The 25,089-nt window shown below is 43.6% G+C and overlaps 1 protein-coding gene across 3 annotated transcripts in view; it reads right to left on the bottom strand.

Moving 5' to 3' along the window:
* Nucleotides 1–25,089, bottom strand: part of LOC124074477 (ephrin type-A receptor 7) — a 303,047-nt gene that overhangs the window by 48,092 nt on the left and 229,866 nt on the right. For all 3 annotated transcript variants that reach the window (XR_006845858.1, XM_046417453.1, XM_046417452.1), the window contains exon 4: nucleotides 1,384–1,539. Coding sequence is in view for 2 of the 3 variants with exons in the window: in XM_046417453.1 (XP_046273409.1) it covers nucleotides 1,384–1,539 (156 nt within the window). In the remaining variant the exon portion in view is untranslated. The remainder of the gene's footprint in view (nucleotides 1–1,383; nucleotides 1,540–25,089) is intronic.

The raw sequence follows: 25,089 nt of genomic DNA, 5'->3' as shown, positions 1-25,089 counted from the left end.
TTTGACAGAGGGAAAAAGGATGGGGCGATAACACGCATGGGTGAAAGGATGAAGAGGAGGGAAAATGTGAAGAGGCAGTTGGCAGGAAGGAAGAGTGATGAGTGGCCGAGTTAAGAAGACAGTCGAGAGAGAACAGAGGGAAATATGTGTTCAAGGGTCAAAATGAAAAAACGGACGGGGCAGAAAAAGATAAGGCAGTCCAGTGGAAATGGGAGGAGGGGGGGTAATGGATCTATAGCACAAAATGGATCTGTAATGTCAGGGGAAAAGGCGGAGGAATATGGAGAGAATGTATAAGGTTAAATAAAAAGATGGAGAGGATGGTGTGATGGGCTTTTTGGACAAATACATAATGTGCACATAATGTTAGGAGGAGGGATGAAGGATGGATGAGTGATCAAAGGCATAAAATGGCTGTGGTGGAGGGATACATAATGTGTGTATACTAAATGAAATAGAAGGGGGGAGCAAGCACAGGTTGAGGAGGAGGAGGGAAAAGTCCAGCTTGGATCATGAAATAACATGCATGGACGTGAGTGTGTTTTCTCAGCTGAAGACTGTACACATGTTGTCAAACATGGACCGGATTTACCTGACATCCCTTAAGTGCTGCACATGTAAAACTGTCAAAATAAATCCCAAGTTTTTAACTCTCTCTCAAACAAGACAGCAAATGCTCAATGTTTACCGATGCTATCAAGGGGAAATAACGAAGGCAGAAAGAAAAGAGTGATGTATGTTTGAGCAAACACATCCTTTTCTATGTAGCTGTGAAAACTCTTTGACCGCCTCACATTAGAACAGCAGCTCGAGGCACACATCCCGTCTGTAGTTAGTGGGACGGACTTGTTCCCAGTCAACAATCTGGGATGATTAAAAACAACACCTTAAGTGTCTCCGGGAGAATTTTTCTACATGACAGGAATACGATACCAGAGGAGGGGTATAAGGTGAAGGAGAGGTGAAGGCCGGGGGAGATGAGACATGGAAATGGGGTGACGAGGAGGATCTGGAGCTGGAAGAATGAGGATGGATGGCGAGACAGAAACTGGGAAGAGGTGGACGCAGGTCACATGAAGAGGTGATGAGATGAAAAAGGGGGAGGTGGATGAAAGGATGCAGGGTGAAGGACGGGTGAAACCACAGAGGCAAAGTGGTCTTTAAGGATAAAAGAGGCAAACGACAAGAGCGAATATATGAAAGGCAGGACGGGAGGTCGCGATAATGCTTGGCTTGGAAGCATGAAATTGCTCACTTCAATGCAAAAATGTTGTGGTGCAACAATGCAGGGCCTGAGTGATACGCTGCAATCGGCACGAGAGAAGGAAAGGGTGCAGTTTAAGAGGACACACACGCACAAATATGAACTTATTATCCTATTACTTGTGCATGGCGCTGAGGGTGTGTCCAGCGGGGTTCTGAAGTGGTCCTCCTCACACACACACACCACAGATCCTTCCTCCTCTGCGACGCTGTTGGCCGGGCAGGGAAAACACTCCTGCTGCCTGGAGGACATCTTGTAAGAGCCAGGGGGACACGCTGCAAAAGAACACACAGAAATACAGAGCATTAGTACAGACATTTCATCTGATATCTGTTTTATGTGAACAAGGGAAATCCCATCGAAGGCCATATTTTAAGGAGATTTCTGCACAGAAGGAGAACACATAAATCACATGCAAAAGAAATGCAAAGGAAATTTAAATCCATGAGATATTCCTACAGAGAGGCCAATAAAAAATCTTCAGCTCTTATAATAAGTTAAAGCCATTTTATAATCACTCAGCATTTTTATTTTCATCTTTGCACTGAAACTATTCCAACATTCCACTAAGCAGAGCAGCATTTTAAAGCCAAAGGGGGGGAAAAAAAAGCTCTAATCCTCCATATAACTCACAAGAGAGAAAATTAAGAATGAAGAAAAAACAAAAAGCAAGTGAATCCACGGGGACGCACAGACGAGACAAAAGATATGATTAAAGGAGAAAATAGAGGAGACTTTGGCTTAATCCATCTGACAAACACAATTCTCACATTACGTGTGATCAGTGGCCTTGGCGAATGGCATCAAAGGCTGCTACTGGATTGAACCAGCTAAGCAAATGAAAACAAGCCGAGACGAGATGGTGCACGCGCACAACTGCAAAGCCCCAAAACTTGTGTTCAACATTTCCCTCTTTAAGTTTTTATTCCCCTCAAATATCTTCCTCTGACACCCAGCTTCTGCAGAGACACTGAAAGGTGAGAGCGTGGGCGACGGTGATGAGCACCCGTGACCTTACATGTGCAGCCCTCAGGAATACACACCGTGCAACAGAGGCTTATCAATGAAAGTGTGACAACAGGCGGCGCATAAACACACACTCACAAACGCACAGTGAATAAAACAGGTTATTTTACACTATCCTTCTATGCTGCTTCATTTTCCACTTGCCGTGCCTTTGTAGCAGGTGATAATGGGTGTGAAATCTGGGAGCTGGCGACGGCTCGATGCTGCGGTCTCCCCTCTTCTGAGACTGTATGTTAAACAGCGGGTCTGCTTTAACAGCTCTGGTATGCACTCTTTCCCTCTCTTTCTCGCTCTCTCCTCGGTTCTCTTTCTCTTATCCTGTCTGTCTTTCACACCCTTGTTTCTACTTTTTCTTCCCCGCTTTGCCTTTCTTCCCTCCTTGTCTGTCATCTGCCTCTCTTGTCTTATTCCATCAGCATAATTTGAAACACTGAACCTGCAAAAGGCTTACTTTTCCATGTTTCAGAAGCGAGAAGGATAAGCTGGATAAACAGACGGATAGATAGATGGGCAGACTGATGGATCATCTGATATGCTGGTTAAACAAGCATCTTTTTTTTTTTTTTACAAAAAGGACAATGCAGAGTTGAAGTCTTCCTCAGCACAAAACCCATTCAGTTTTCCAGCGCGAGGACACCTGAGGGACTGATCTCATTATTGGACACTCACCAAAGGACAAGACTGGTTAATTAAGTCAAGACAAACATTTAAAGCAATCAGAAAGATTGATTCAAAGTTGTGCCTAGTGAGTGGTTAACATTAGTAAACTAACCTTATTTCATTAAGTTATTAACTAATGTTACCAATGCACCCATCTGCTGCCATCTTTTATAAAGGCTTGCTTGTCTCCCCAGCTGGAAAACCAGAATGATATTAGAGCATCTCTCCCACCTCTGGCACTGTGTCTCCGTAGAATACAGTCAATTAGGCAGAGCAGAGCGGGCAGGTCTCCGTGTGAGACAGGCAAGTTGAGCTGTACACAGCAGGTGCAAACACACACGCAAAAACTGCTGCCCCCAAAACACTTTTGGCTTATGGACGTTCATCAAGGCACAAGCACAATAACGATGGGGCCTCTGTTATCCCACCTCTTTTACTCAGCCTTTTTTTTTTTAAAACAAAAACACACACACACATACACACACACACGCATGCACAAAAGGCCTGCCATTGCACATCGATTAGCTGGCCTCGTCAGCCTCTCCCGGCTCAGTCCAGAGTGAGTGTGGATGCGAGTGTGTTTTTTTGCACCCGTGTACGTGTGTGTGTGTGTGTGTGTGTGTGTGTATCCCTGTGAGTTGCGTGCCCGAGGCTGTAAGACCCTTGTAATCGACTTTCTAATATCTGTCATTACACAGAGAAAAGCCTCTCGCTTTCAAGCTCACAGCGCAGCCAAGCATGGGGACATAACAGAAACACACCCGCACACGCTGTCAAGCAGCTTCAGACTAGACTCCCTTTGTTCCTGACCGTGCTGCCACTATCCTCCCCTCGCCACGCCAAGGACATCAAGTGTGAATAGCACCCAAATCAAGGCAAATTATGCATAGATCCATGAGAACAGAAAGGGGTTTTGCATTTCCTACCTATCATTGCTTAAACGCAGGCTCGCCATGTTCGTGGCTGGCTGCAGTTCTGACTTATCTCTTCAATTCAGCGTGGATGCACATTTTGCAAGCCCACCTTGGAAATGTGCATCTAATGATAGGGGTGTATCAAGACAATATGTGTAGCTCTGATAACAAAAGGAGCTGGCGTTGCGCGCTGCCCATCATTCTCCACAGCGAGGCACCATCCGACAGGAACGCCAACAGCCAATGCCAGGAAAGGTCACATCAGTCGAAATGGGCCAGCAGCCATCTGCCAATGGGAGAATGTGGAATCTCTAAAACGCCTCCAACACTGGGAGAAAAAGATGCTTGTAAGAAAGACCACTCCAATCATTAGAAGACATGGTTTCCTTCCCCCCCCATCCCTTTGCCTTTTCATTGCCAAGGTATACAAGTTAAACTGGAAATGAAAGCATTGGCGAGAGAAAGGGGGAGGGGGGTTGTTAGAGAAATAGAGAGACAGAAGGAGAGATCTGCCAGGACAGCTGGCAAACCAACTGATCAATTTGTCCGATGTGCCAACGGGGAGTCTCGATTAAATGGAACATGGTAGCACATGTGCGCGCACACACACACACACACACAGATATAGAGACATATTCCTTCAAGGTGTAATGATACAGATATGCAGTGACATGCTAAGTCCTTATGGAGGGTGGGGTGGAGGATGAGGCAGGATGACCAACTGCTGTTAGAGACAGTTAGGAGAGACGGAGTCACCAACAGACAGACAGATGGTGTGTGAGAGACAGAAAGACGGGAGGGCTACACACCGCACAAAGAGAGGAACAGGAAGGGAGAGTGGACTCCTCAAGCTCGACAGAGGCACGAATAAAACATACAAACACCGAAAGTGGCAGTGACAGAAATATGTGCGACAGTAGCTTAATTCAGCATGTGCTTGTGCATGCTTACAAGGCGCCCTTGCGTGATGAGGTAAAATGAGAAACATCAAAGTGAAGGCGGGCGTCCATTTAATAAGGAAAATGAAAAGAAAAGAAAAGATTCATGATCAAAAAGACACTTTTGAGATAACCTGACAGTTTCATCATCTAATGAATAAAAACTAAAAAGAGAAAATCCACATTTCACTGAGCTCACAAATAACTTTAATAGACTTTTGTCTTTGCGAGAGGAATCGATTTCTAATTTGCCCTTTTTTTCCTCATTTTTCCTTGCCCTTATTTTCTCTGCCCTTAAACACGACCATTAATAAATCATGAAACACTTAATACAATAAGTGCGAGCAATGAATTGTTTCTCTGCCTTCTTGACAGCACACATTAATTAATATTAATAATACTGAAAGAGGTTTGCTTTAGACACACACACACACACAGCTTAACCCCCACTGTTATTCACCCACATTCACTGAGACATCAACACAAACCTAACTTCTGCACGTATACACAATGAAAACACACAGGCGACCTGTGGCACCATCACTGGTTCCTGCCAACAGTTTTACTCAATTGGACAAGTCACAGAATGAAAAAAAACCCAAAACAAAACAGCGAAACAGAGCTGATGGCACGATGGAGAGATCCAAGGGAGACGGGATGCGATTCCAGCAGGTGGAAATCAATAATTCAGAGAGCTTTAATTCAGATCAGTGCCCTCTGTGTGGCTGATGCTAATTCTTTCAGCTGGTGGGCAGCTTTAACACCCACAAAATGAATTCTCATTACCATCCAACAGTTTTGAAGGTCTTCTCTACACACACACACACACACACCCCTACAGGTCAGACAGGTAGGTGGGTTGGAGAGAAATGACTGATTGGTACATTTAAGTGTTTCAGGTTGAATCAAATTATAAAATTGTGAAATGATGATGTTGTGGTACCCAAATGAGTCTGACTGAAGTGGACCAGCTGAAACTGGACTGAATGGGATGGAAGCAGGGCCCCCAACCCCCAACCACACCAAACAAAAAGAGCCACTATTTACGAAGTAATGGGACCTTGGCTGAAAAGAATTGAATTTGGACTGCTGTGGATCAGAAGAAAATTTTTAAATATATTAACTCCGGCATAATCTAGAGTGCATTCAGAATATCCCAGAGCTTAGGTAAACAAGCTTGGAGGGCTTCCAGTGGAGATCCTCAGACCTCCAGTAGAAGTCAAACTATGAGGGAAAATTCTCACTTTCCCTTGCTAGTAAAAATCCTGGTTAAGACACCTAAAGTGTTTTCTCTGTGTGTGTCAGACTGTGTGTGCACAGATGCTTTAAACTAAATGCAAATATCAGCATGCCAACACACTCACGATGACCGTGCCAACATGCCGACGCCTAACAGCCGCCACCTCGGTGACTTAGCTGGTTAGCATGCTAACATTTGCTAATTACCATTAAAAGTATTGCAGTTGTGTCTGTTATTTCATGGTTCTCTCACGCAGCTGAATGAAAATGAAAAATATACAGCACTGCATAGGTTAACTGCTCAATTATTAATGAGACACGCACACACACATACACACAAGAACAATTTTGTACCATTCCTTATGCATAATTAACGTGCAACGTGTGGAAAAATGGCCGTTCTTAGTTTGGAAATGCTCGAGTCGTTTCTTCTGATGTGTGACCACTACAAGTATTTAATACTTTATAAGAACTGGGTTATTTAGTGACATGATTATTATTAATTTCAGATTCAAGAGCATCATGAACTGAGATCAAAAATTCAAGAGCATGATTTATTCAATTCTGATAACAAACAAGTCTATTTTCTCTCTTTGACACCATTCAAATCGTTCCAAGTGGTTACGTATCACATCACTATAACGAACAGGCTTTTGTTTTGTGGCGTTACAGGCCGACATTAAGTGACTGATGAAAAAAGCAATGTCATGACACTTTCCACGGTGTGCTTTTTGGAGACAACAATTTTCTCTCGCTCTACATGCAGTGTCATAACCTGTCCATGCGTCTAGCTGCTTTGAAGATACAACCAAGCCCTGAATTACAGCATAAATCCCTGTTATCAGCTCAAAGTAAAGACCTCATTCAAGTCTACCCACTGACTGGCTGCTGTCTCGCAGTGTAATCGGGTAGAAAGCTCTGAGCCATGCCATTCAGGTCAATGCTTTGCTTTATCATTTTATTCTCTGTTCTGCCCTGGTTACCACAGACTGACATCACACAGAGAACACAGGAGGATAACTAGCGAACAATGCCGCCAGGGGTATTAATGTCAGCGGTGCTGTGTATGAGCTTAACGCCGGAGACATGTCTAATTCTGCCAACAAAGACACGCTCAATGCACACACACAGACACACACACTTGTATGAATGTAAACACCCACAGACTGATTCGGCGGCTTTCTCACACAGACACACACTTAGACACAGGACATTTAACAGCGACAGAGTGGTTACATCACAGAACGGACACAACAAAGAGCTGTTGTGTTGCATCACAGCACAGAAGTGCCAGGTCTGCGCATTGTGACTCAGACAGACAGCGCAGAGCTGAACACGCAAAAAGCCAGATATACAGACATGCATGAAACGCATTCGGACACAAATGCAGGCACAGGAAATAAAAGGAATGTAGGACAACGCAACTGAGGTTTAGCATTTACATCCATTACATCTGGACATCAAATAAGGCTGGACTGGACTGGAGTTTTTTCACTTATGTGGGTCAAATGAAACACACTGCATCTTTTATATCATGACCCAGAGAAAAAGATTAGCAAAACATGATTTTTAAAGATTGTAGATACATTTTGCAGGAAAATTATGAAATAATACTCTTGGACAGACCTAAGCTTTGTTCAGACTGCAGGCAATTCAGACTTCACAAAGCAGATATTTAAGATGGACAGTCCACACTGTTGTTTGGACACGATCAGATCGGATTTGGGTGTTGAGACGTCACCAGCCTATCTGCATGGGTTGCTGTGGTAACGACAATGGAGTCAGCCCCTTCGTATGTCAGTGACACAGTTTTCCGATGTAGAGGAGATTCCAGCTTTGTCTCAGACCACTTCAAAATGGGGCCTGGATCTGATTTGCAAAACTTGCATTTCGTGTTGTCCAGACTTTCTGAATTTAGTTCAATTAACGCCGAAAATGAATTTGGACCGGCAGTCTGAACGAGGCCTGCGAGTCAGCCATGCCAGCTGCTCTGTGAGGCTGAATGCAATGTGATTAGTCCTGCAGGCATAAATGCAGGTGCTGGAGAAATTAGAATTTGGCCCTGATGATGGCACCAAATAAAAAAGTCAGGGGGTCACCAGAATTTTGCTCAGCGCAATGTTTGAACCAAATCAATACTTTCAGCAGCTGCATTGTGAAATTTCACCCAAGACCTTGTATGTGGTGACGCGAGAAGAAAAATCAAGAGAGTGAAAATTCTCTGTCTGAGAAGCATTAATATTTGTACAAAATCTTGTGCCAATCCATCCAGTAGATGTTGAGATCCTTCAGTCTGGACCAAAGTGGTGAACCGACCAATCAACATGAGCATCCCGGGAGCAAGAATCAGCTGGTTAGTTAAAGTTGTTGGCTTTGTATTCACTGTAATTCTATGTGACAAAAGAAATATGGGTAGTACAGTGTGTGATGTGAATCAATTTGTCTTTGAGTGTGAATGTCACAGTACGTCATACATGAATAAAAAATAAGCAAACATATTTTCTCTTCTGTGTACACATGATGAGAGCAGACAGATGGAGGGTGGACACGTATCTGCAGTTTATGAACACACACACACACACACACACATACACTGACTCACTCGGCTGAGGCTCTGACATTATACAAAATTCTTCTTCTCTTCCAGTGTTTTCACGCTTCCCTCTAATACCCGTGTCACTCTGACGTTAACCTTTCTCCCATCTCATCTGCTCAAATAGCTCTTGACTGCTATCGGCCCTGCTCCCTGACAAACTCCCACCCCCCTCCGCCTGTCCCCCTGCCCTCCCTCCGTCATGTTTGCTCCCTCCCACCCTCCCTCCCCCTTTGTCTATTATTTGCCATCCCTACTTTTGCTCCAGCTATCATTTTCACACGATTTATCAGAGGCTGTGGAACAAAAGGCTGAGAAGGAACAATTTCAGGATACTATCGCCTCCACCTCTTCTCCACCCATCACACAGCCACCGTTCACTTACATTTCAGGTATTTAGCTGTTGTTCTTACCCCGAGTGGGCAGCAATAAGCAGTGCTGCTCATTGAGGGCTTCCTGCTCATTAACCTGCTCTCCGTTCTCATCAGATGCATGGCTTCTGCAGACAATCACATTCCATGCACTCGACTCGTCTTTGAACAACACTGACATTCAGATAATGTAAACAAAGACGACTGTTCGAGGCCTTTCATCCCTGTTGTATCAGACCTGAAGCTGAAATCTCGGGGACAAATATCCCCATGTGCCGACAGCGCGAGGATTGTGTTAAAATGTTGTTTTGTAATTTGGGTGAACTGACCCTTAAATACATGCTTGGAACATCATCAACTCAGGCTCCTGCTTACACAGCTTAATGGTGACCCTGCATGTTAGGCCTCAGGTTCTACGTTCAGACCATCACGTCAGCAACTCTGTCACAAAGCATCTAATGATGATGGCAACACCATCAACCCTGACCTGAAGTCGCTGGCTGCGTCCAAAATGACTACCTTGTTCACTTATTCACCACTGCCCTTTTTTTTTTGCATCCATCGCATGCAACTCATTGCATCATGGAAGGAACACTTTTACTGTGTAAAAGTGCAACCAATTTTACTGGAATTTTTGAGGGCACCACATCCATATATTTCACACAGAATTCAGACACTCAAACAAAATGGTAGCCAGTAAATACAGTGCACAACTCTTGACCCTGGCTAAAGGGAGTCATTGCCTTACCATAACGTATCCAAATCTGGTTTTAGTAGACATCACCATGCTGTCACGCTTCACTGCCTGACTTTGACCATCATCAAACCTCACCCGACTGAGGGATGTGCGACCTCGCCCAATGGTCACGGTGTTTAAGTGTGTGGTGGTTTGGTTTCACTGTGTGTGAAACCTCTCACTCAGCCACAAAGGCACTTTATATATGTCCCTCATCCCCAGTAACGTGGAACGTGCATGCAATCACGTGTATATGTGTGTGTGGGGAGCACATACACATCCTCAGTGACACACATAAAGAAAAGAGAAGCAAAACATATTTAGCACTAATCAGTCAAGCCTCACAAGGTGGCCTGCAGGCTCTCAGCCTTCACATCCCACTGATACCCATTATCATCATCATCATCATTATCACCATCACATCCAGATGGACAGCGTCTCTCTCTCTCTCTCTCTCTCTCTCTCACACACACACACACACACACACACACACAGCAACACTCCTTACTGCACACGTCCCAGCCTGCATGGGAAGCAGCTTGCAGTAGGAGAAGGGTTCAATTAAATTTTAGGGTAATATATTGCGTATGCGTGTATGTTTGGGTGTGAACATTTGAGCAACAGTAGGCAGCGTCTCGTTCATTTACATTCTAACCATATCGGCCGCGACTCAGCAAACATGTTTGCATGTGAATGTCAGGCAATTTCAGGTCGAGCGCTCGCGAAATGAGATTCAATGATCTGCTCTTTTTCAACAGTCATGCTGTTGTGCTGCATGTGTGTGTGTGCGTGTGTGCATGTGTGTGTGCACCGTCTCCCCTGCCTGTCATACTTCACCAAAATACAATTCCACCTTCAAACTGAGAGCAAAGATAAGCTAAGGTAAGAGAGGTAACATTGATTGGTAATGCTGCCGAAGGTTATACACACCGCAGCGTTTTGGACACATCTCTCCACACTGGCAATGGCAATATGTAATGTCATTCTTCACTACTTCCAATTTTTCATGCATAAAAATGTGTCAAGTGCATGGCTACAGCACGCCTCTGCACGGCGAGCCTGCTGTATATGACAAACACAGAGTGAGCAAAAAGTACCGAGTGAAGTTCCGCCAGTATGTGTGTTTTTGTAAGAAAATGAAATAAAAACACAGAACCTTCAGACCAATCCGGAAAAAAAAAGGTGTTTGTTCCAGTCGATTTGGACTGGAATTCACAAACGCATGTGCCTACATCTTACATTAATTGCCTAAATATTTAATGAAATATGCAAGTGGAAGCTAATCACATTCAGTGGCGGCAGCATTAGGGAGGATATGAAGAACAGAAGAGAGTTTTTGTTTTCTTACGGACCCCTCATTTGTGTGTGCGTTGATGAATATGGCCTGGTTATGGAAATTAACAGGCATAATCTTCAGCCTGCAGTCTGTTGTGACACGCCGATTTCATTTGATTCTTTTGAATCAGCTATTCAAATCTGGGATGTGAACTCGAATGAGCCTCGCCTACTAATGACATTCCGGTCTCACTCGCCTCATCCGAATCAGCCATTTTCATTAAGACTGTGACCCAGATATAGACAAATCGGCCTGATAAATTTGATTCCCAAGAGTGCAGATAGAGGAGCGCTGCTGCATATCATTAAGTACAATGGAGAAAAGAGGAGAACGGATGGAAATAAAAAGAAACCGGCAGAGCAGTTCATTCATTCTAGTATGTGGTCCAATGCTAAACGAGAGGAGGTCAAGGGTAATCAGAGGCTCCACACCCCTGGAAGACACACCTATTAGAGTCACTTAGCAGGAAGAGAAGGAGCATACCTCTGTGTACTTATGCAGTGTAATTAAATATATGAGTGCCTATATGAGGGTGGTCTGCATCTTTTACAACATATTAGTGACTCAAGTCACAGATCTGAGGATTTGAGACTTGTCTGATTCACACTGATAAGACATGACTTTAACTTGATTACTCAAGAGGACCAAACTTTCTTCAAATTGATTGTGTATATACTGAGAAACTACATTTTAGTTTTAAGACATAAGTGGGTGATTTCTAGTGCAATGCACAGAAACCTGGCAACCCAATCAGCTGCCATGTGGAGGGCAAGCCCGAAAACAGTAAAATTTGCATTCAAGGACTATGTTGTTAATGACAGTAGTAAGATGACAACAGAAACATGACCACCACAACATTCAGTTTCATCCGTCACTTCGAAACCTACACAGAAAGGTACATGAATGTGACCTTTTAGCTAACAGATTGGCTGGTCAAACATTAGCTAGAAAGCTAATTCAAAAGCTATTCAATGTTAGACTCAAATACAAATTAAGCACACAGTCAAACACATCACAACCACCCCAAAGTGCTTATTCAAAATGGATTCGACAATACAAAAATGTTTCCAGTGAAGAGTATTTAAGCGACTGAATTGCATTGTGTTACATCATACAGGTCTTTATTTTTCTCGCTTACTTTGAGTTTGCTTGACAGTGTGAGTGTTCACTTGTTTATCAAGTTGACCTATTATTTATTTTTGCTTTTATTCATTTATTTATTCATTTTTGCACTGCTCACACACTGGCAAACATAAAGAAAGGCTCACTGATTCACCTGCATGACCCTCATGTGACATCTAACCTGTAAGTATGAACAGAAGGCCAAGAGGTCAAGTCTCAGTGTTCACGGTCTCCAGGGAGGGCAGGAAATCAATATATTTTTCCCCTCTTTTCTTGCATGCATGAACAAATAATTTCAGCAGGTTCTGCGCTTGGTTTCCGCTGTAAAACATTAATGGCCAGCACAGGTTGCTATGATTTCTACACTATGAAGTCCCACGTGGGCCATCAAAGGCAAACCTAATCCTCGGCTCATCATCCTGTTCCAAAGTTATTAAAAAGCTGACCGGGTGCAGAGATGGATGGAGTCGGTGGCAGGGGGTCACTCCGACCATAAGGCATATTAAGTATTTTCACTGGTGGGGGGAGCTTTGGTCACAGCATACGACAGTTGAAATATTTTTGGAGGGTGTGCAGACTGTGTGTATATATGTGTATGTGTGGGTGTGTGTGCACAAACATGACCCCATGTGATGAGGAACAGTTGGTCTATCAAGGAGATGGATGAGGTGGGCTGATCCCCCCCCAAACCCCCTACGGGGTTTAACGGCTGAGCTCTTTGTCAGGGATCAAAACATGCATACATAAACATTGACAACAGGCATTAAGCAGGTGTAAGGCTCAGCTCAGCTTCAGCTCTTCCTAACTTCTGGCAAAAAATGTATTTTTTATTTTTTTAAGAGCATTAATTTAAGTTCCACCAGGGGTTTATGTCTCCCAGCATCTAAAAGTTACGATGTTTCTCACTGCAAAAACACAGCGACCAACACAATTCCTGCAACAAGAAACTGCTTTCCACAATAAAAAAAGGAGAAATATATGAATGGTTATACACCAGAATCCCCATAAGAGAGTTATGAGAGGAAAAAAAGTGAATTATGCATTACAGTCTTTTAAAAAACTGATTTGTATACGTTTGTATAACTGATTGCATAAGGCTTAAACAGAAGTACACCTACACACAAGGCACACATTATTCTTTTAACAAGTACTTTCAACATTGTAACTCAGCTCTGAAAGCACACTGTCAAGGGTGAGAAGATGCACTGTCTAGTAAAATACACACTTATCAAAACACACTCATCAACATAAATGTACATGCACACACACACACACACCGACAATTAACGTAGTTTAGTCTGCCTGCTGTTTGAATTAAAAATGAGGCCTTGCAACACAATCAGGGGCCGCAATTAAGCTGTGAAGGTAAAACGGCCTTGACCTTGTTGTGTAATTAACGGACTCTTCTTTCATTAATCGCCCACCACCCAACCCCCACATCCCCTCGTTCACTGCGTGCTTTCCTCCCTCTGAGCAGCCGTTTAATTAAGACATGCGAGATGGGAGTCATGAGGAGTCAGGGGGACAGAAGTCAAGCAGTTGAGGGACGGAGAAAAGAAGAGATGAAGGGAGGGGCTCAACATGAGATAAGTACAATAAGTAAAATCTCTGTTCCTCCCCTCGGAGATTCTCTCACAATGCTCTCTGCATCTCGTCCATTACAAAATCTGTCTTAACACCCTCCAAACACTGCTTAAAAGGTGAACAGAGAACATCTTTAATGTGAATCTATGAATGACTGTGGCTGCTCCGAAGGCTTTTTCCTGTACTCCGAGGGCAATCGTCCTCCTGGTGTGTGAACGACCACATGCACCCAGCTCTGAGAACACTTCACCAATGTCTTCTGTGGGAATTTTCCATCCAGACGCTGTAGCATGTGGAGATAGACTGAACCAGACAGTGAGTCATCGAGCAAAGTGACTCGAGGAGCATTACGTCAAGCGTGCATCTCTGTGTGGATTCAGTGGTGCACATGTGCGTTCACTTCCTGCTTTGCGTGTGTCCGGTTACGTGCGTGAAGGTAGCTGGCGAGTGTCTGAGGTGAGCAGAGCGTGTCCGACACAGAAAAGCTATTCTCAGAGCAAAGCGACGCTAACAATCTGCGCTTAAAAAGAGGCCTCACTGCCTCAAACCAACTGTTCAAACAGAGCAGAGAGCAACTAAAAAGAATCCCGCCGCACCAGCAGACGTGACAGACGTTCTGAGACCCACTTTACTGTGCTATTTACTGCCTCACTTAGGGTTGTCAACTACTATTGCCTAACACAAGCAGGGAGCCGTGGCAACTTTCAGCATGGAACAGGTAGGAGAGGTAGACAAACAGGTGGCTGGAGACTGGCTGCACAGTCAGACTGTACTTTAAAACAGTGGGTGAACTGTCAAAAGGAGAGCAGACGTGTGGATACAGCACAAACACATCAGGCATTTCTGTCTGTTTTTGGTCTTAGCTTTTTTTTTCTTTTTTCTTTTAATCAATAGTCTTTGTGTCGGTGCAAAACCTTAGGGTTAAATAGAAAATGCTGGTCAGACATAGCAGTCACTTTGAGGCACTGGCTGATGTTTGAATCTACTGAACAGACAGCCACAGTGCTCATCATAACTCGGGCAGAACAGGCAGACATTCACACCAATGCACCTATCAGCACGAGTTACAATCAAACCCTGACACGGCGAGGTCCAGTTGAACTGGCTCGTTTCACGCTCGTTACTGTTACTGCTTAGCTGGTCAAGTGTTCCTGCAAAGCCTCTGCTTCACGTTGTCAGAAAGACAGTCTGTGTCATGTTGTGCGGCTATTAATGGATGTTAAATAAATGCACGTTTACTGGGGAAGAAAATAAAAACACTTTCAACACCAACTAGACCTAAAAGATAAAATATAACTGACAAAAAAATTCTATACCAGATACATATAATGATATCTGAGTCTTCAGTTTTTTTATTTAACAGCCTTTACTCTGTAACTGGATGACTGCAGGGTCTACCTTGCTGCTAACAAGAACAAGCAGAAAACAAGAAGTTTGTGCCAGGTTTTTCAACAGCCTGCAGTGAAGTAAATAATAACTGCCATTGGCTCATGTAGGGCATCCATTTATGAATAAATGACTAAACTCATGTAAGTGCATCATTAAAGCACTTATCAGCAGGATACTGGGGGCTTCGGAGGATACACCAGCTGTGTCCTCTAAACCTGAGCAAAACATGGCTACATGCTTGGCCACATTGGGAGAGGGCTTTTGGATTGGGACGGCATTGTAAACAAATTTTCCTCAGTCTTTCTGCAGACTTGGAATAAGTCCGATGAAGTTGTCTGCGGTTCTTCTCTGGCTGCCTTGCTGCTGGTGTTGAGAGGGAAAAGTCCAATTAGATAGATAGATAGATAGATAGATAGACAGATAGATGGATAGATACTTTATTGATCCAGTGTGGGAAATTTAAGATATTAGCCATTGGCTGCTAATGGAGCTACAACTGAGCAATACTTAAACATGTACATCTTTATTATGTTCACAGACTGACTGACTGTCCACATCCGTTGACCTTGAAATAGTGAAGAGTTTCATGCTTGGGAGCCAAAAAAATAAATAAATAAAATTATACATATATTTATATGTATTTGGTCCTTCAACATACTTACAAGCTAATAAAGAAAAGGTTGCCAATAGCGAGGATGGAGGAGAAGATATGAAATAGTGAAGTGAGTCACGCTTGGGAGCCAAAAAAAAAAATAAATAAAATTATACACACACACACACATATATATATGTATATGTATATATATATATATATGTATATATATATATATGTATTTGGTCCTTCAACATACTTACAAGCTAATAGAAAAGCTTTCCAACAGCGAGGACGGAGGAGGAGTTTTGTAAACAAATTAATGGAAACTATTGTTTAAAACTCTGTAATTTTTGCACAACAAGAGTAAACTCTTCCACACAGTGTGTCAAAGATGACAGGGGTCACGGAAGGAGAAGGAAAGACAAACCGGCAGCATTATTTAGCTGTTGCGTGGGAGTGTTGTGTGTGCGAGCGTATTGATTCGTCCTTCCCCCGAAGCGCTGCAGTACTGTCAATCCCTTTGCATTTATTGTGCTTTCCTTTCACTCACTCCCTGCTTTTCCTGTTGCCTGACACCCTCCTCACTTGGAGCTCTCTATTGCTGGAGGGCAAGCCGAAGTGGACTGCGAGTGTAGGTGTGTCTGTGTGTGGAAGCAGAGAAGTTCAATATGAACACCCCCCACCCGTCCGTATTTAGAACTACGCCTCACTGCGGGGCCACTGCTGTAAGAAAAGGCTACAGTGATTATTATACAGTTCAAGCCCTTGTTCTCCATACAGCCAAAACTGTATGCATTATTGATTCACCACCTGCTTCCCAATGATTTACTTCGAAATACTTCTGCACTCAACACAAAAAGAACTCATAAATACAGCACACAACCTCATTATTGAGCTTCACTGTATATTTGCAAAGAATAAAAATAAAAAAAAATGGCATGACCAATTGAAAAGGCTGTTCAAGAATTCAGGCAGGGGAAATAAATCTGTTCATGTTTCCTGAAATGGAAACGATTGTTCTCATGGTAATGATGACATGTCACATGGTTTTCCCTTTCAAGTAAAATCCTACTGTGTGTAGTGATTTATTACTAAAATGTGGCATTCTGCTCAACGTGTAGGACTTCTAAGACCCAAATCAACAATGTTTTTCACTCAACACTTTCCCTATCCTGAAGATAATCATTTAACTTCCTTAATGCAGAGCTGCAGCTTGCTTACAGTTCAAACCAGAGTGAGTCTGCACTGACTGAGTCTCTCAATACAAGCTCCTTTCTGGTAGTCGAGACTGAAGAATATGTATATCAGCAGATCAAGTCTTTGTGGGATTCCATCATCTTAAGGTCTGTGAGCAGCTTTACAGGACAAGGACACATTTCTTTCATTATGTGTTGTCTGGCTCTTCCTTTGAACAAATGTCTGGGGTAAAAAAACAAAACAAAAAAAGGTCCTGGGGCCCTGGTTATGCATAGCAGAGGCCTCTGTATGGTTGACTGAGCTTATTTAGAAATGCTCTAACTTCACTGTTTTGGCTTACACTTATTCTCTCGCTGTCGCTTCTTTCTCCCTCCCCCCCTCACCCTCTTCACACACGCTGAGTCCTGCTCCCTGCCCTCTGCTGCGCCGTGTCCTTGTTACAATCCTGCCTTTGGCACATCAGCAAGTTGTCCTCGCACACGGGGTCGACTCCGCTACACGACAGCTCTAGCCTAAGCAGGGCCGACAAATACTCCCAAGTATTTGTGGGACACGAAGTAGAGAGAGAGAGAGAGAGAGAGCGCATTTTCTCAGGGTTTCCTGTTTTCAGCGCATGTAGGCTTTAAATGTACATTTTGCTGTTCCTTGTAGTGGTCGTGTACGGCCTGAGGAGCTGGTTAGATCAAGTAGATTAAAAATGAAAAAGAACAAAAGAGGAGCGCATCAAAGGGCAAAAGAGAAAAGATTTGAAACTACTTGAGAGAGGTCAGGAGAGAGGAAAGACAGATGCTGTCGAGACAGCGAGTGAGAGCGATTTTATTATAAGAGATGAAACCACGATTGCTTCCTGGCGGGGCTGGATGGGTCATTCTGTTTGGGGGGGGGCTTGCTTGCCAAAATACCTTCCCATCTGGATCTGAGCCTCCTCTCCCCTCCACCTCCTCTTGCCTACTGTTGATCTGCATCGTTCACTCCGCTGACCTCGTCCGCCCACTCTCCTCCATCCATCCAACTCGCTCTTTCACTCCCCCCCCCCATCACCTCTGTCCGTCCAGCTCCCGTCTCATTCTAACATGTTTTCTCCCGTTTGCTCACTGTCTTTCCTCCCACCACTCCCTCCATTAATACCTCTCACTATCTCCGTGCCCCGAGGAAAGAGCAGGGAGTGAGTGGGATCACTCCGACTCTGCGAGGAGCGGCCGCGATCCAAGTCGAAAATGAAAACATCCACATGCACGCACACGCACGCACACAATCATCCAGAAACCCAGAAGCAGAGACACCCACCACCAATCCCTTCGACTACTTAATAATCTGCAGGCTTTCTCCAAATATGCTTCTAGCTTTCTTGTTGGCAACTCTGAAAATTCAAAGCTGGCAGTTTGCTTAAATGTCATTTCCCTTTTGCTAGCTCGCAACCCGTCTATTTCTATCGTTTAAATGAAATAAACATATGCATGACATAGTCTGGTGTCACAAGAAATAGATGCTTTGATGAAATGAAGTTGTGACTTACACACGTTACAAAATAATAATAATGATGCCAGTTGAACCTTGTACACAGAGCGCGGCGAATAACGAGGGAACCAGTTGCAGCCTTATGGCTAAAACTGCAACAAATGTGATAATTACAAGCCCTGAGCTGAGATCATTTTAAGGGGCCTAAAAACATCTTGAGCTAAAGGACTTATTTGTCTTACTTATCACCAATCATTGAGTAAGATCGCTTGATATAAATGCTTCCTACCACAGGTTGCTTTATTGTGGTTTTCGCTCCATTCATTAGATTTTATGGCATAATAATCACAGGTATCAGAGAGATACGCTATTTATTGTTATTTCCAGGATACTCGCATTTGCCTTCAAGTGCCATGCCAGTGATACTGTACATTTTGCAGGACAGGTTATGAAAACAAGAATAATGAAGAAACGTTTTTGCCTCTAGGTCCAAATATTTTCAAGGAACAGCAAATATTTATATATGCATGGGTAAAAGGCTGTTTCGAGGGATAGACAGTAAAAACCATACTGACAGATCATAACCTGCCTTATTTATGTTGAGACATGAATTGCTAATGTAAAACATAAATTAATTAGGCTATTTCCATAGATTTTGACCCTGCTATTGTCTGCCTTTACGTTACACTTTGGGCAATCTGGCTCATTTACAGACAACAATCTCATAGATTACTCCCAATACTAAAGTACCTTTGATTATAATGTGGTAAGAAGAGATGGCCATTCATCCTCAATAGCCATTCTCTGGCAAGGTTATGACTCTTTGTAAAAGCGCTGCAATTGACTCAATTAGATGCTACAGGGGATCGGTGATTAACATGCCTTGACATTAAGTCTATCTCGCTGAGAACTTCCTGACAGATGCTAAAATTAAATACATCTGGTCTCTTTCTTTGCCACTGTAATCTGACACACGGTGATAAGTCTGTAGCTTCAGTGTCAGAGAGCAACATAAAGTTTTTCACTCGTGACTTCGTGTCAGGGCAAATTGTACGGGCAGCATTCGGGGACAAACCCATCTGGAGCCTCGAGGACAAGCTGTTGTATAGAAATATAAGATGGAGCGCACCAGCCACACAGCGATATCCATAGCAAGCGAAACAAACGGTTATAGTAGGGGCAGCTGTGTGTCGACTGGAGGGTGAATGTTGTGAACAACTCGATGAGGCTCGCTGAGGGAGACAGATACACACATTGTTGGAGCTTGATGCGACAAGACCACAACATTACTAAGGGGAATCAAGTCTGTCTGGACCGAATCCCCTGGCGAGTTTAGCTGTTTGTAGAGATGAAGTGGTGGGCACAGGGAGGGATGGAGGTGGGTGGCGGGAGAGGAATACAGAGCAGGATGAAGGAGGTGAAAGAAGGAGGGGGGGTAAGAAGGTTGGCTGAGGAAGGTGATGTAAGGATACACAGTTTTATAGTTTGGTTTGCAGGGTTTACAGCTTTTAAGGTTCCCTTTTTCTCTTTGTCAGTCTCGCCCTGTAGATTTCATTCTCTTAGTCACGCAGAGCAGTGAAAGCAGAGACACAGTACAGACAAGTATATCTCAGATGAGAACAATGCCAACGTTATGCTCCAGTCTTTTACCTGCCAAGTCTAAGATAGCAGTTTTGTCACCAAGTGTTGCTCTGGTAATTCCTGGACACGTGACAGGCACACACAAACAAATTCACTGCTTGATGCAGCATTAAAGTGGGCTGTAGGCACGCAGACTTTCTGCAGACGTCCAACTGAGGACAAACCGAGATCTCCAACAGTGATGTGAAAAGGAATGTACAGTAAAGCACGGGAAAGTTGAGGAGAGACTCAAAACTGACAAATACACAAACTTTGTGTCTCCCAGCTTTCCCTCTGCGTTTTCTGTTCTTTCCAGGCCATCCTGTCTCTTCGTTTAGTACCTTTATGTAGTCGAATGAGCTAATATAACAGTAAAAACACTCATGCGTTTACCCCTTCCAAAAAATACAGAAACTTGTAAAACACTGAAGAGATGAATCAATTTGAAAATCTTCTCGTTTCAGGCATTTGGCTGAAGAAAATTCTGACTTTTCAAACCACAGCTGTTAGCATTTACATAACACGCACCCACCCACACACAAATCCATCAGTTTGCTATTTCAGGTTTTCTGCTGTTTACCCAACACACCAACTAATGCTGTGAGCCATAATCTGTAACAATCACTTCACTGGTCAAATTGCATCCAAAATGGAAAACATAAAACCACATAGTGGAAATAGAGAACCACATATTTATAATTGATCTATGAAGAAAACGATAGACGGCAATTTCGGAGATCAGTTTGAAGAGTTTGTGCGCGTCTTGATTGGTGGAAAGTTGGACCAGGACTCAGATGATGAATGACAAATTACTCACAGAGACAGACTGTGACTGAGCCAAATAGCCTGTGTGGGCTTTGATAAGTGAAAGAACAAGTTGCCGGCAAATATAGGATTTGAAATTGATCTCTTGATAGCAGACCAGCGTCATGCGATCATCCCAGCATCAAGCAGCACAGCAGCCTGATGAGGGACCTGATTAGCATTTGGTATTTCTGTTGGCAATGCGCTAAAAAAACATCAATATGCAGTAAAAAATGGAAGACAAAATGCTGGTACTGCTGAGCTCCTGCTTTGACAGAACCCCATTTGTATTACACATAAAGCATGTTATTATATAAATGCAGGGGTTTGAATATCATTCTTATCCATCCCTGTCCTCAGATGAAAAGGAAAAATGAATTTAAACACACATGTATTATATATGTATGAATTTAACATATACCCACACATCATCTCTATCCTGCTCATCCAGACACATGTTCTGACAATGCCAGCTGGGCAGATTAGACATCATGACAGTTTATTAGAGAGGAAGTAACACGAGCAAGACAGGAAAGAGCGCCAACATCGCACACACGCAGCCAAGTGGACTTCTGCTCAATGCAGAAGACACACACACACACACATACACGAACATACACACACATGGAATTCTTCAAGAGATGCAGATGTTAGCTCACAGACTTCAGAGATTCCCCCAACATGTGCATCCACCAAAAGGTGCAGAATATGTCCATATGACAGTATAACACTACACACAAGTAAGCCAAACTGGACCGGCTGAAACGGTCAATCTAATCAGATCACTGAGAAAAAAAAGGATTAAAATGTCAACAGCTTCCACAGACTACAACTGTTACAACTCTAAAACTTGACGAAAAGAAACAGGATGAGGTTGATAGAAATTTGACAAAAAAAATGACAAGAAAATTCAACACAGGACTAAGACTGAGGTAACAACATGGCTGACAAAATTAACGCCATTGCAGAAACAGGACTGCAACAGCGATGGCCGCTGAGCAGCAGATCATCACAGTACAACGAGAAAAGGTTACTCTCCAAAAGATGAGTTTTCAACCCATGAGGTGGGGTTGACGCTGCACTTCTCAGAGGGCAGAAGGAGGGTCATTCTATTACTGGACTGCATGGGGATCAGAGCTGGGACCAAAGGCCAGCATTCAGGTTTGTGTGGACCACAGGCCTGGAGGCACAGAGCTGCCTTGTACAGCTACAGCAGCAGCAGCAGCAGGGCTGTGAGTTCGCTCTGAGCAGCCAGCAGAGGGACTGAAGAAAGTGAGTGACACAATTTGCTCCAGATTCAGCATATTATATCACAGCCGTCGCCATAAATGGAACTGGCAACAAACACAAACAATTAGCATGAGCGGCGTTGCTAGCAGAACATGTTACGGCAAATTACTTTAGACAACGCAACTGATGTGGGCTGATTACAGGCGGCACATTCTGATTATAGTCCTACTCTTCAAACAACACCCACAGAGGAGACCACAAACTATAAAAATGTACATAATAGTACAGTTATACATGATTAAACAGCTTTTAACAGCTAATACTGTTTGTTGGGGTTTCATTGTTCCTTTATTGGATGGATGAATTCCGTAACTGCTACCGCTACGTAATGAGTTGTTAACCGGAGTTGCTAATTCAATTTAATGCATCAGCTTTGCCAGGCTTGCCCAGTTATGTTACTCCATGTAACAAAATATTCATCTCCCCTTGGCTGGTTTGCATTCGGGCATGTGTTCGAGTGTGTGTCCCCACTGTGTCTATGAAGAGTCCTCATTAGTATCTCCTCAAGACACTTTTGTGTTACTATGATATCTACCACTGAGAGCCTGTTATAATTGGACTAGGATGGGATCTGATGACTCTAAATGGGACCCGCACTCACAGTTACTGAGCTAAATGGCCTCAAAGCCTGCTGGGTAGTACTCAAACACAGAGAGGGCAAGCGTCTCCGTGAGCAGATACAGCAGCCATAGTACCTCTGTCTGAATTAGTCTGCTTGATTTTTCAGCTGACACACAGCCAAGCAAACCCTACTCCGCACCTCCCTGCCACACACACACACACACACACACACACACACACACACACAATCCACAATAGGTTAAAAAAAAAGAAAAAAAAAAGGAAAGCAAATGCATTGTATGCCATTCAGTCGCAGGCACAGCCAAATAATGAATGACCTTTGCTGAGCTGCAAAACCATATTGCACCTTCTCATTCACACACACACACACACACGTACACAAACACACATCTACACAAATGCAGTGAGACAAAAGCCCATAACATGCTGAGAGATAACACACAGTGGTCAATAAATGACAAAAGCCATTTATTCCTCCATCCATCCTTGCTTTTATTTATACCTGTCTCTCGTTTAGTGGATGTGATTGGCTGCTGGCGGTGGGTGCCAGGAGAGAGTGGAGAAGTGGATGGGTGAGAAAGAGGTGGGTGTGTGTATGTGTACGTGTGTGTGCGTGAGAGAGCTCGCCAATTAGATTGATCTCGAAATGACGGGGTAAACAAAGGTTGCCAGGACAACAGTTGGCATTGGAAGTTAGGCACCAATGAATCTAGTTTATCTTTTAGACTCCACATGGAGGTAAGAGGCCAGTCTGTGGTGGACACACATGCATGCGTACACACACACACACTGACTAGTGAATCAATAGCAGATTGAGATGCACACTATTAGGCTCAATGCTGAGACAAGTGCAGCCCCAGATCGCACACAAAGTGTGGAGGTCAGATCTGGAGATACCAAATGGTGCAAGGAGAAAGAACACGAGTGTGCATGAAAGTGTGTGTATGTCTGCAACAAACATACACACACACCTTCTTTTTTTTGGTGTTTTAAATTGGAAAAGCAGCCCATTACAACACCAAGCACCTGCATATAATTCGTAAGGTCTGCCTACTGTACAGAGCTTCAGTCAGTGCGATAACACCTTCACTAAAGTGTGTGTGAAGTGCGGAAGTGTGTGCGAGTGCCTATTGATTCAGTACGCACACACAGACACGCAGCGGCCGAGGGAGACACGTCGATATGCAATCCTGAGAATTCACACCTAATTGTGTTTGATTGCAGGTCGCTGCAGATCAATAACAGCAGACTCCGACCACTCGTGTTTACATGTATACACACATACAGGGAGGCACACGTACAAACACACACACTACAGGATCGCTTCTACCTAGATGTCACCTATTACTGCGGATAGAGATTTTTTTTTTTTGGATGAATTAGTTAAGTCATCTCAGTCACATTAGTGTCATTTATTCTATTTAGGATTGAGTCAAAAAATGGTCGGCTGTTCAGCTTCAAACAAATACTCAAAGACGAGATCACATCTTCACTGGTTACCAGAAAGATTTAGAATTGTTTTTGGAGAATCAAAGAGAGTTTAATACTTATAAAGAGAGTTTAATAGTTATACTGCTGAACTGCCAGAGCGCAGCCTCAGATCCTCAGGCAGAGCTCAGCAGGCTGTGCTGAAGACCTGGAACCTGGAGCTGTGGAACTCCCCACCTGAGGCTGTAGAATCTTTCAAGACATCTCTTTTTAAATCACATGGGTTAATTTAAGGCTCATATATTTATTAATACTATTGTTATTAAATGTCACCAGCAAATCCAAATAAGGAAAATAAATAAACTACCAAGACAGAAACTGCGACGTGAGAGAGAGACTGAATCAGAGCCTTTAACTTGAATGAACCCTTGAGTCACCCGAGTTCATCCTTGACTTTGTGCATGCGTGTGTTCATCACATTAATGTTCTCCTGTGAGCGTAGACAGAGTTGTCATTGGCGAGCCACCCCGCTGACATATCTGTCTGTCAGACTCACTCACACACTGAGAGCAAGAGATAAAAACCGCTGTCCTCAACCACAACATGTCAGAGCACACACGCACGCACACACACACACACACACCAAGCCTATACAGCGCCCTATAGACGCAGTGCACCGGCATAAGATGTGCGTATGACACATGTTGACATGGTGTGAGACTGACTGTCGGTTAGCGCCCAGCAGCAGGGTCAGGCAAGGAGAGAGGTGGTGAACACATGGCAATTGAGGGGTGGTGCAGGGATGGAGAGTGGCAAATGAGACAGAACGGGAGTGAACGAGTAAAGGGAATAAACATGCTTCATGAATAATTCAATCTAGGCCATAGCCCCAGAGACACCAACTTTAACACACATATACACACACACACACTCTCCGCAGGTC

The sequence above is a fragment of the Scatophagus argus genome, chromosome 17, assembly GCF_020382885.2.
Source record: "Scatophagus argus isolate fScaArg1 chromosome 17, fScaArg1.pri, whole genome shotgun sequence".
Taxonomy (NCBI): Eukaryota; Metazoa; Chordata; class Actinopteri; family Scatophagidae; genus Scatophagus; species Scatophagus argus.
This window is presented reverse-complemented; position numbering and strand designations above follow the sequence as displayed.